Source organism: Hyperolius riggenbachi, chromosome 4, assembly GCF_040937935.1.
Source record: "Hyperolius riggenbachi isolate aHypRig1 chromosome 4, aHypRig1.pri, whole genome shotgun sequence".
NCBI classification, from domain to species: Eukaryota; Metazoa; Chordata; class Amphibia; order Anura; family Hyperoliidae; genus Hyperolius; species Hyperolius riggenbachi.
Genome location: NC_090649.1, coordinates 91,870,966 through 91,884,466, shown reverse-complemented (window position 1 = coordinate 91,884,466; position 13,501 = coordinate 91,870,966). Strand labels below are relative to the sequence as shown.

The 13,501-nt window shown below is 46.0% G+C and overlaps 1 protein-coding gene across 1 annotated transcript in view; it reads left to right on the top strand.

The window, feature by feature from the left end:
- SLC66A3 (solute carrier family 66 member 3) overlaps positions 1 to 13,114 on the top strand; it is a 29,322-nt gene extending 16,208 nt beyond the window's left edge. Inside the window, exons 5-7 of the mRNA XM_068279089.1 lie at positions 5,283 to 5,403; positions 6,486 to 6,527; positions 10,109 to 13,114. Coding sequence (XP_068135190.1) covers positions 5,283 to 5,403; positions 6,486 to 6,527; positions 10,109 to 10,215 — 270 coding nt within the window. The 3' untranslated portion in view covers positions 10,216 to 13,114. The remainder of the gene's footprint in view (positions 1 to 5,282; positions 5,404 to 6,485; positions 6,528 to 10,108) is intronic.
- Positions 13,115 to 13,501: the final 387 nt, after the last annotated feature.

Genomic DNA, 13,501 nt, shown 5'->3' with positions numbered 1-13,501 from the left:
TATGGTGGAGTTGTGAACACTGACCTTAACCACTTCAGGACCACAGTCTTTTCGCCCCTTAAGGACCAGAGCCTTTTTCTCCATTCAGACCACTGCAGCTTTCACGGTTTAATGCTCGGTCATACAACCTACCACCTAAATGAATTTTACCTCCTTTTCTTGTCACTAATACAGCTTTCTTTTGATGCTATTTGATTGCTGCTGCGAGTTTTACTTTTTATTATATTCATCAAAAAAGACATGAATTTTGTCAAAAAAATGACTTTTTTAACTTTCTGTGCTGACATTTTTCAAATAAAGTAAAATTTCCTATACATTTGAGCGCGAAAGTTATTCTGCTACATGTCTTTGATTAAAAAAAAACCATTCAGTGTATATTTATTGGATTGGGTAAAAGTTATAGCGTTTACAAACTATGGTGCCAAAAGTGAATTTTCCCATTTTCAAGCATCTCTGACTTTTCTGCGCACCTGTCAGGTTTCATGAGGGGCTAAAATTCCAGGATAGTCCAAATACCCCCCAAATGACCCCATTTTGGAAAGAAGACATCCCAAAGTATTCAGTGAGAGGCATGGTGAGTTCATAGAAGATTTTATTTTTTGTCACAAGTTAGCGGAAAATGACACTTTGTGACAACAACAACAAAAAAAAAAGTTTCCATTTCTTCTAACTTGCGACAAAAAAAAAATGAAATCTGCCACGGACTCACTATGCTCCTCTCTGAATACCTTGAAGTGTCTACTTTCCAAAATGGGGTCATTTGTGGGGTGTGTTCACTGTCCTGGCATTTTGGGGGGTGCCTAATTGTAAGCACCCCTGTAAAGCCTAAAGATGCTCATTGGACTTTGGGCCCCTTAGCGCAGTTAGGCTGCAAAAAAGTGCCACACATGTGGTATTGCCGTACTCAGGAAAAGTAGTATAATGTGTTTTGGGGTGTATTTTTACACATACCCATGCTGGGTGGGAGAAATATCTCCGTAAATGACAATTTTTTTATTTTTTTTACACACAATTGTCTATTTATAGAGATATTTCTCCCACTCAGCATGGGTATGTGGAAAAATACACCCCAAAACACATTATACTACTTCTCCTGAGTACGGCAATACCACATGTGTGGCACTTTTTTGCACCCTAACTGCGCTAAGGGGCCCAAAGTCCAATGAGTACCTTTAGGATTTCACAGGTCATTTTGAGAAATTTCGTTTCAAGACTACTCCTCACGGTTTAGGGCCCCTAAAATGCCAGGACAGTATAGGAACCCCACAAATTACCCCATTTTAGAAAGAAGACACCCCAAGGTATTCCATTAGGAGTATGGTGAGTTCATAGAAGATTTTTTTTTTTTGTCACAAGTTAGCGGAAATTGATGTTAATTGTTTTTTTTCACAAAGTGTCATTTTCCGCTAACTTGTGACAAAAAATAAAATCTTCTATGAACTCACCATACTCCTAACGGAATACCTTGGGGTGTCTTCTTTCTAAAATGGGGTCATTTGTGGGGTTCCTATACTGCCCTGGCATTTTAGGGGCCCTAAACCGTGAGGAGTAGTCTTGAAACCAAATGTCGCAAAATGACCTGTGAAATCCTAAAGGTACTCATTGGACTTTGGGCCCCTTAGCGCACTTAGGGTGCAAAAAAGTGCCACACATGTGGTACCGCCGTACTCAGGAGAAGTAGTATAATGTGTTTTGGGGTGTATTTTTACACATACAGATGCTGGGTGGGAGAAATATCTCTGTAAATGACAATTATTTGATTTTTTTTTACACACAATTGTCCATTTACAGAGAGATTTCTCCCACCCAGCATGGGTATGTATAAAAATACACCGCAAAACACATTATACTACTTCTTCTGAGTACGGCGATACCACATGTGTGACACTTTTTTGCAACCTAGGTGCGCTAAGGGGCCTAACGTCCTATTCACAGGTCATTTTGAGGCATTTGGATTCTAGACTACTCCTCACGGTTTAGGGCCCCTAAAATGCCAGGGCAGTATAGGAACCCCACAAGTGACCCCATTTTAGAAAGAAGACACCCCAAGGTATTCCGTTAGGGGTATGGTGAGTTCATAGAAGATTTTATTTTTTGTCACAAGTTAGTGAAAAATGACACTTTGTGAAAAAAACAATAAAAATCCAATTTCCTCTAACTTTTGACAAAAAATAAAATATTCTATGAACTCATCATACACCTAACAGAATACCTTGGAGTGTCTTCTTTCTAAAATGGGGTCACTTGTGGGGTTCCTATACTGCCCTGGCATTTTACGGGCCCAAAACTGTGAGTAGTCTGGAAACCAAATTTCTCAAAATGACTGTTCAGGGGTATAAGCATCTGCAAATTTTGATGACAGGTGGTCTATGAGGGGGCAAATTTTGTGGAAGCGGTCATAAGCAGGGTGGCCTCTTAGATGACAGGATGTATTGGGCCTGATCTGATGGATAGGAGTGCTAGGGGGGTGACAGGAGGTGATTGATGGGTGTCTCAGGGGGCGGTTAGAGGGGAAAATAGATGCAATAAATGCACTGGGGACGTGATCGGAAGGGGGTCTGAGGGGGATCTGAGGGTTTGGCCGAGTGATCAGGAGCCCACACGGGGCAAATTAGGGCCTGATCTGATGGGTAGGTGTGCTAGGGGGTGACAGGAGGTGATTGATGGGTGTCTCAAGGTGTGATTAGAGGGGGGAAATAGATGCAAGCAATGCACTGGCGAGGTGATCAGGGCTGGGGTCTGAGGGCGTTCTGAGGTGTGGGCGGGTGATTGGGTGCCCACAAGGGGCAGATTAGGGTCTAATCTGATGGGTAACAGTGACAGGTGGTGATAGGGGGTGATTGATGGGTAATTAGTGGGTGTTTAGAGGAGAGAAGATCTGCGGGCGATCTATTGGTGTGGGTGGGTGATCAGATTGCCCGCAAGGGGCAGGTTAGGGGCTGTTTGATGGGTGGCAGTGACAGGGGGTGATTGATGGGTGGCAGTGACAGGGGGTGATTGATGGGTGATTGACAGGTGATCAGTGGGTTATTACAGGGAATAACAGATGTAAATATTGCACGGGCGAATTGATAAGGGGGGGTCTGAGGGCAATCTGAGCGTGTGGGCGGGTGATTGGGTGCCCGCAAGGGGCAGATTAGGGTCTAATCTGATGGGTAACAGTGACAGGTGGTGATAGGGGGTGATTGATGGGTAATTAGTGGGTGTTTAGAGGAGATAAGAGATGTAAACAATGGATTTGGGAGGTGATCTGATGTCGGATCTGCGGGCGATCTATTGGTGTGGGTGGGTGATCAGATTGCCCGCAAGGGGCAGGTTAGGGGCTGATTGATGGGTGGCAGTGACAGGGGGTGATTGACGGGTGATTGACGGGTGATTGACAGGTGATTGACAGGTGATTGACAGGTGATCAGGGGGGATAGATGCATACAGTACACGGGGGGGGGGGGGGGTCTGGGGAGAATCTGAGGGGTGGGGGGGTGATCAGGAGGGAGTAGGGGGCAGATTAGGGACTTAAAAATAAAATAGCGTTGACAGATAGTGACAGGGAGTGATTGATGGGTGATTAGGGGGGTGACTGGGTGCAAACAGTGGTCTGGGGGGTGGGCAGGGGGGGGTCTGAGGGGTGCTGTGGGCGATCAGGGGGCAGGGGAGGGGGAAATCAGTGTGCTTGGGTGCAGACTAGGGTGGCTGCAGCCTGCCCTGGTGGTCCCTCGGACACTGGGACCACCAGGGCAGGAGGCAGCCAGTATAATAGGCTTTGTATACATTACAAAGCCTATTATACTTGTTACATGCGGCGATCCGGGTGCTAGTAACCCGCCGGCGCTTCCGAACGGCCGGCGGGTTACAACGAACGGTGGGCGGAGCCAGTCCCCGGCGGCTGATCGCGTCACGAATGACGCGATCGCCGCACAGACACTCCCGCAGCCGCCCCCGCCGATGGGCGTATTGCGGTCGTTTGGGCCCGGTCTTTGCCGCCGCCCATCGGCTGGGGGCGGTCCTCAAGTGGTTAATTGAGGCAAGTGAGGCCTGCAGCTCTTTAGATGTTGTCCTGGGGTCTTCTGTGGCCTCTGGGATGAGTTTTCTCCGCGCTCTTGGGGTAATTTTGGTCGGCTGGCCACTCCTGGGAAGGTTCTTCACTGTTCCATGTTTTTGCCATTTGTGGATAATGGCTCTCACTGTGGTTCGCAGGAGTCCCAAAGCTTTAGAAATGGCTTTATAACCTTTACCAGACTGATAGATCTCAATTACAGTACTTTTGTTCTTATTTGTTCCTGAATTTCTTTGGATCTTGGCATGATGTCTAGCTTTTGAGGTGCTTTTGGTCTACTTCTCTGTGTCAGATATCTCCTATTTAAGTGATTTCTTGATTGAAACAGGTGTGGCAGTAATTAGGCCTGGGGCTGACTACAGAAATTGAACTCAGGTTTGATAAACCACAGTTAAGTTATTTTTTAACAAGGGGGGCAATCACTTTTTCACACAGGGCCATGTAGGTTTTGAGTTTTTTTTCTCACTAAATAATAAAAACCATTATTTAAAACTGCATTTTGTGTTCAATTATGTTATCTTTGACTAATAGGTAACGGTTTTTGATGAGCAGAAACATTTAAGTGTGACAAACATGCAAAAGAATAAGAAATCAGGAAGGGGGCAAATAGTTTTTCACACCACTGTATATTACCAATAAACCTGGTTCAGCTTGTACATGAAGAATGTGTAATAGAGGAAGAATCCCCTCATTCCCCTGCAGAGTACTTGCACATCACTCTTACATGTACCCACAGTTACATTGCCTAGGGCCTGATAGATGTTCTTTGTTCCTGTCTTCTACAAGTACTCTTACCAAGGACTAGTTCTAGTGTATGACTAAAATTATTAGAGGCAGAAGATCAGTCGGCTAGCCAGGTAACTGGTATTGTTTATAAGGGAATAAATAGGGCAGCCTCCATATCCCCCTCACTTCAGTTGTATTTTAAAATTCCTAAGCTTTGGCAGTTAAGAGATGCATTTCATGTTACATGCTTTCAATCAACAAAATTGTAATATACAAATTAGAGGAGTCGGAAGAATCCTAACCTGAGGAGCCGGAGGATTTTTGTACCGACTCCACAGCCCTACCTTTTAAAGCTGGCTGTCTACTGGTTTGCGGTATGTAACTTAAGACTGCTAAAAGCAAAAGACAGCCAGGCAATACAGGCAAGATCAATATTCCTTCTCTCTACAGTAGAGTCCATTTTCTGAACAGAAGTGACATGTGACAATGTTGTGTCTTACAGAACCTCTGCACACTAATCAGCGCTTCAAGCAAGTTTCTTCAGCTGCAGTATTTGTGGCGCGCCAAAGACTCTGGACAGGCTAGCGCCCTCACATGGGGCATGGCAACCTACACTTCTGCTAGTAAGACTGTGTAGTACTAGTAATCTGGGTAGATTTTAAAGTGTCTTATTGTTGGGTCTCTTGGACTTTTTAGGGAACAATTAAGGGTTCTTTCACATATTGGTTCTCCTGGATGGAGAGATGCAACACTGGGGCTGTCCTGGGTGGAGAGATGCAACACTGGGGCTGTCCTGGATGGAGAGAAGCAACACCGGGGCTGTCCTGGATGGAGAGAAGCAACACCGGGGCTGTCCTGGATGGAGAGAAGCAACACCGGGGCTGTCCTGGATGGAGAGACGCAACGTCGGGGCTCTCCTGGGGGGAGGGACGCAAGGCCGGGGCTCTCCTGGGGGGAGGGACGCAAGGCCGGGGCTCTCCTGGGGGGGAGGGACGCAAGGCCGGGGCTCTCCTGGGGGGGAGGGACGCAAGGCCGGGGCTCTCCTGGGGGGGAGGGACGCAAGGCCGGGGCTCTCCTGGGGGGGGAGGGACGCAAGGCCGGGGCTCTCCTGGGGGGGGGAGGGACGCAAGGCCGGGGCTCTCCTGGGGGGGGGAGGGACGCAAGGCCGGGGCTCTCCTGGGGGGGGGAGGGACGCAAGGCCGGGGCTCTCCTGGGGGGGGGAGGGACGCAAGGCCGGGGCTCTCCTGGGGGGGGGAGGGACGCAAGGCCGGGGCTCTCCTGGGGGGGGGAGGGACGCAAGGCCGGGGCTCTCCTGGGGGGGAGGGACGCAAGGCCGGGGCTCTCCTGGGGGGGAGGGACGCAAGGCCGGGGCTCTCCCGGGGGGGGGGGGGGGAGAGGGACGCAACGCCGGGGCTCTCCCGGGGGGGGGGGGGAGGGACGCAAGGCCGGGGCTCTCCCGGGGGGGGGGGGGGGGACGCAACGCCGGGGCTCTCCCGGGGGGGGGGGGGGGGGGGAGAGGGACGCAGCGCCGGGGCTCTCCTGGGTGGGAACTTGATGTTGGCCTCCTGTTTTGCAGTGGGTCAGCTAGCACCTTTATCAAAAGACTGTTCTGGCAAGAGCAAATAAAATGTAGTTTTTAGTCAAGGGGACCTTTTAGATTTCTTCACATCACACATGTATAATTAAACTGTTTTTGTCCTTACAGCAAGAATATTTACCACGTTAATGACCACAGGAGACAAAGCAGGTACTGTAATTCATTTCAAATAACATTTACAGTATAGAATTGTTATAAAATAGGCATATTAAAGAAAAACAAATCAGCCGAGAATAGGGCTTAAAAATAAGTCAGCTTATCTCCAGATCAGGTGGGTCCTCGTCTGCCACCCCTTGACCCACTCTAAGTGTATTGCATGCCCCCTTAGCCCCTATGCATTGGACAGCACGCTGCAGGCAGCTTACACGTTAGAGGACATGTTATGGATTTCATATAGTATATATTACGTCTTCCAGGTCTAGCTATGAGTCCCTTCAGCTTCCCTACTCCTTACTAGAGCTCCTTGAGGGCAGCTGATGGAGGTGAATTCACTGCCTGTCAGCTGCTCTTGTGCACCATACTGGTTGTAGACAGGCGGCCCATGAAGTCACATCTGAGTGCGGCCACAGCTGTGCCAAATGCTACATGTTGTGGTTCTCTGGCACCAAGTAGGGCCACCGTGTGACAAGTGCTGACATGTATGGTGTTCTAACCACTGCCATTCAGCTGCATTTAAATTGTACCAAAACGGCGCTCTTAAAGGATACGTCCAAGCAACACAAAAAAGAAAAAAGATCCACTTACCTGGAGCTTCCTCCAGCCCCTGGCAGCCCCCTGTGCCCTCGCCGCAGCTTCCGGTCTCCTCCGCTGGCGAAGCCTAGCTCGCCAGGTTGGGTTCCGGGTCGCTTCTTCTGCACTCCATGGCGCGGGTCACGTTGTCTGCTGCGCCTGTGCAGTACCGTCCTATTGATGTCTGGGTGACCCGCAACGTGGAGTGCAGAAGAAGCCGACCTGGCTAGGTTGACTTCCCCAGCGGAGGAGACCGGGAGCCACTGGAGCTACGGCCGAGGGCACATGGTGGCTGCCAGGGGTTGGAGGAAGCTCCAGGTAAGTGGATCTTTGTGTGTGTGTGTGTGTGTGTGTGTGTGTTGCTTGGACGCAAACGACACTCCTGTCTAAAAGAGGACCTAACGTGGCAATCAGTTTATCAGAGTGTTGTTGGTAGGTTTTCAGTTTTTAGCAGCTCATATTATTTTGGGGAATTAAGGAAAAATCTTTTTTTTTTTTTTCATTCAGAAACGTGGATCCAGGAGCGCCACCAAAAACGGTTCAAAAATGGCGTGCCAGGGTCCTCACCCCAGTACCAATACAATACAATGAAATCTTCCAAGGACTGGCACCACAAGATGTATTTATAGCTCAGTGAATTTTATTGCAGCATAAAGCAATGACAGCCCGCTGTTTCGGCCTATTGGCCTTTGTCAAGTTGCACCAGAAACAGAACACACAGTGACAACCACCACACATATATATATATATATATATAGCCACGCCCCTTAGGGCGATCTCTAAGCCAATCCTGAATGGAGGATAGAGCGGACCTGATGGGAAACCAGTCTCAAAAATATACCAACCAATAACCAATCAGTATTTTAAATATAGACAGGAAGAGACTCACCAATCGGGGAGCGGTATAAACCGCCGCTCTGTAAAACACTAGAACAGCTATGGCCGGCGCATCTTTCCCTTTGCTGAAACCTCCGGTACCCGGAGGTGCCAAGCTTGACGTCAGAGTCACGTGCACTAAGCACATGACCGCAAGGCCAATCACGCATGCCGCTGAGCCATCCAGCGATACACCAGAGCGGCTCTGACACAGACGGTGGGTGGAGCGGCCAGTGCATAACTTAGCAACATGTATGCATACAATTACAAACAGCCGCATACTCACCAACCCACCGTCGGCCAGAAAAATAGGGAATATTGCCGCTCGCTCTTGTCCTCCCGATTCAGGATAATCTAGAAAAATGAAAAACAAATGCTGTTAACAAAAACCAAAGAGCAAATACAATACAAATACTGTATACACAATGTATGAGCAGAATAACAGGGATGGAAACATTGATGTAAGCACTAATAATCCGAACAATATATTAAATAATAATACAATAATATTGTTCTGATTATTAGTGCTTACATCAATGTTTCCATCCCTGTTATTCTGCTCATACATTGTGTTGGTTGGTGAGTATGCGGCTGTTTGTATGCATACATGTTGCTAAGTTATGCATTGGCCGCCCCACCCACCGTCTGTGTCAGAGACGTTCTGCTGTATCACTGGACGGCTCAGCGGCATGCGTGATTGGCCCTTGCGGTCATGTGCTTAGTGCACGTGACTCTGACGTCAAGCTTGGCACTTCCGGGTACCGGAGGTTTCAGCATGGGGAAAGATGCGCCGGCCATAGCCGTTCTAGTGTTTTACAGAGCGGCGGTTTATACCGCTCCCTGATTGGTGAGTCTCTTCCTGTCTATATTTAAAATACCGATTGGTTATTGGTTGGTATATTTTTGAGACTGGTTTCCCATCAGGTCCGCTCTACCCTACGTTCAGGATTGGCTTAGAGATTGCCCTAAGGGGTGTGGCTTTATATATATATATATATATATATATATATATATATATATATATATATATATATCCACGCCGCTTAGGGCGATCTCTAAGCCAATCCTGTGTATGTATGTATGTATATGTCACTGTGTGTTCTGTTTCTGGTGCAACTTGACAAAGGCCAATAGCCCGAAACAGCGGGCTGTCATTGCTTTGTATTGCTTCATGCTATAAATACATCTTGTGGTGGCGGTCCTTGGAAGATTTAATTTTTTTTTTTTCATTAAAATGCACAGTTTTGGTTTTTTTTCCTCATTAAAATTACGAAACGTATCGTGGCAAATGAGTAGGAAAAAGATTTTGTATTCTGGACAAAATAATAAAATTGAATTACTGGCAGAATTGATATATATATTACAGATATCCAGGCTATGTATTGTAGATACTGCAGCATTCATTATTTTCAGCTTGCCAGCTTTCCATAAAAGTGAACGAAAATCGATCGAAATTCAGATCGGACATGTTGTTGGAAAAAATCAATCTGGCAGGTAAATCTGCCAGAAAATTGTATCGTGTGTACCTAGCGTAAGCACAGGTGCGGCCACCAGGCCAACGGCAAAAATCCACCTCTCTTCCAGTTCTTGTAACCTTCATATGTATGCAAAACAACCAGACTCCCAGGCTGGATATATGCAATCAGAGATTGCTTATTTTAAGCTTGTTTGAACAGGTGTGTCTTGAGGGTAGGTTTGAAAATTTCCAGGCTTGGAGAAGGACGGACAAGCTTGTGGGAGAAAGTCCCCAAAAAAGGTGACACTCGTGAGAAGTCCTGCTTCTCCATGAATATGTAGAATAAATGATCTAGTAACTACATAAATACATATTCAGTGTTCTCAGAATTTTTTTCCAGCTGGGTGGCATGAAAAAGTAGCCTGGTGGGGTGCGATGAATGAATGCAGGGCCAGCACTTTTCTGCACAACTCTGCTTACAGCATAGGAGGAGGTGAGCTGATGACAGCCGGGTGCTGACCAAAACTAGCCGGGTGGAGCACCCGACTAAAAGAGCCTGGGGAGAACACTGTATATTGTTGCTCACCAGCTGCACATTAGCACAATAACTTTATTTTAATTGCTTTGACACACAGGCTTTGCATTATACTAATGAGGTATCTCTCTGCAGTGTTGCTACGATTCGTTGTGCTGCTGTTCCTCAATCTCTGGGTCACGATGGTCATCCTGAAATACAGGAAGAAGGAAGAGAAGAAAGACACCAAGAAAGAAGACTAAGCGGCTCTGGCTACACATCACATCTATGTGACGTCTACAGCTACCTTCCTTCTTCAAGTTACATAACACAGACAGGGTGATCAGTATTTATAGCGTATAGTAAATCTCCCACCCCCAGGCTTCCACAACCTTAGATGATAGACTTTTGATTCAGCCAATGGTCAGAAGTGGGTGTGGCTAGCAGTGGGCCATAGCTGTAAGAATTGATCAGGCATGCTTAAAATCTATTACTCTGATACATACAAGCTTGCCACCCTAAGCATTTCAGGGCCTGTTTCCACTAGGTGCGAATTTGTACGTTTTATCAGCACACAAAATCGCACACCAATGATTTCCTATGGGCTTTTTTCCCTTTAAATGCTGAATTTGTATCCAGATAAAAGGAAAAACTGACAATCCTGTAACCATTTTTTTCGACGTGGCATGCAGAAAAATTGCATATACAGGTAGTCCTTGGTTAACAAACAAGATGGGGACTGTAGGTTAGTTCTTAACCTGAATCGGTTCTTAAGTCGGAACATTGTGCTATCTCTGTGCCACCTCTGCCCTTTGGACCTGTTTATACAAGTTTAATGGCCATTTTTTTCTTTGTTTTTTTTAAAAATCGATTTTCTCAAAAACTACAAGTCCAATTTGAAATTTTTGTTTTTGGCTTGTTCCCATGAAAACAGAGAATCCGGGTCGTTCGTAAGTCGGGGACTACCTGTAATGCGATTTTCGCTTTTCCACGCATGTTTTCACATACACTATCAATAGGACTCTTTGTAATGTTACAAAAAAATGTGCGAATGCGCATGCTTAATCACATGTAAAAATCGCATACATGAGTATGCTATTTTGCATTCGCACGTGAATTTTGCATCCGGAAAATTGCATGCGCTTTGCATACTTCATGTGCATATTTAGCCTAAGGGCTTGTAAACACTGCAAGTAGCCAAGCATAATCGTAAATGCAGTGCGATTGCGGTTTTTTAAAATCAAATCAAATCTCCCTGTGCCACTATCGCAGCTCGAAGTACAATTCAATGTGGCACGACCGCGGCTGCCTCAATGCATGGTAGATGTCCCAGCATGCATTGCAGTGGCCAGACATCAAAGTGTTCCACACTCCCTCCAGCATAACTCCAAGCAGTTTTCCCCGACTTTCTAGAGTCAGACTGCTGTTTATTTCTATATGAAAACAATTGTATAAATATTCCCTTTTATTTGTATGCATGTTACATTGAGTATGACTTGCCTACTTGAAACAGAAGGTATTTGCAATAACTCTGCTTACAGTAAGCAACTGTAGTCTCCCACAATGCATCACTACTGAATATACAAATTATCTCTTTATGCCCCTGAAGCCAGGCTTACATCCAGATGTATAGTAAGCCATTAGCTTGTTACCAATTTTTATATTTGAGACTTCACAAAATGTGTACAAATCTTTGTATCTTACTGATGGAGGGTAGCGTATGTAAAACCCTTTCTCAAGCCTGCAGATGTCGTCCTATGTAACCCTCCGTTGTGCAGCATATGGTCCTGAAAGAGTGGGTGACCTGGGAAAACCTGAAATTCAGGTGCAGGGAATGCGGTTCTCTTGCAGACATTTCTGAACTACTGTAGTATCTATAAGCACCATCCGTTATGCAGTAGTTTATAATCATTAAACAAGTCACTTGTCTTGCTTTAAATAACTGACTTGCACCTTTCCCTGTATCCATACTCTCCATATATAACCACTCTGTTTCCAGCAGGTTTCTCTGGACAATGATTGTTTAGATTGCCCTGGTTTCCGCAGTACAGGCTGAACTGAGAAGGACTGACTGCATAAATGAGTCCTGTGAGAAAACTTGCTGTAATTATTTTGCTCTGATCTAGAACTAACTAGGGATCATTTCCAAGTTGGAAACTTTTAGTTGCACGTTAATGTAGGTCATGGCACCCTGTGGTGTCTGCAGTAAGTTACAACTTGGTTTACAGGCTATTTACTACACTTGCGTTGAGGCTAGTTTCACACCATGTGTGGTGCGATCGTCCTTTGGCAGAAGAGCCTGGGGGCAGGACGCTCACACTGCACCATGTCCTCTTCCATATTACCCTGTGGCTTAGTGGGCCGACAGGTTAGTATGCGTAGCGCCAGCCCCACCTCCTGCCGCTCAGTGACATACTTCCTGCTGGACAGGAAGTACATCACTGGATTACCATTGCTCCCATGTCGCTACCGCAATCAATCGTTTACACTTACCACATCACCATTGACTTGCATTGCTGCATAATCTGTGCAGTAGGCACGGATCATGTGGCAGCACACTGCAGAGTTTGCGGCGATTTTAGTACATCTGTCGCATCACAATAGTGTGCAAGTCTCCATAAACTTGCACTGCCCTTGCGACAAGCTGCGTCAAGGAAGAGCACCGCAACGCATGTAGTGTGACAGTAGCTTCAAAATATAAAACCTACAACACCCTTTCCTGTTTATGTCACAGGTCATACGAATGTGGAAATATTCTAATTCCTGCAGAATGGAATTCAAGGCAGTAAATATTTTTTATGGTATATTTTTGTATATCTTGGTTAAAAGTGGTGATAACTTTTTTTTTTTTTTTTTGCATTTGTATATTTTGGGGTAGAATGGGCATTAGTATAAAGAAAATGGTTTAATATGGTGACTTGTGTCAAAAATAAATATGAAATGGTTTCAACTTGCACAACTTGTGTTTTTTTTTTTTTTTTTTTACCAACGTTTTATTAAAAACAGAAGAAACATTACAATTTGCACAGACAATGCTCAGTCACATGTCTATACAGATTTGGCCGGCATTGTACCCAGATTGTGTCTCAGTATGTTAATAAAGCATTCCATGATCAGTTACAAAATGTACAATAAATGGTATGTTATTACAAGGGAACCTCATGTCTGAGTATCTTTATTATCGTGTTGCATCTATAGAATACATAATATATATGAAAACATTTATTGCTGCCAGAGAACCGTCCATTTCTTGCCAGATCAAGAGCTAGCCAGCCATTTACATCAAATGTTTTAAAATGTACTAGCCGACCCGCGGCGTAGCATACGACGCATAAGAGGGTAGAGGGCAGGAAGGGGGTATTGGGCACAGCGGCAGGGAGGGGGGGTTGGACCCCCCGTACCTCACTTAGGTCTCCCATGTGCGCTGCCCCTCCAGCTTAAGCTCAACAGGAACCCCCCTCCTGCTTAAGCACAGTAGCAGCCGCCACTATTAGTAAGAGGCAGCAGGCGGGGATGACTCACCTCTTCCGTGTTCCATCGTGCGATCCA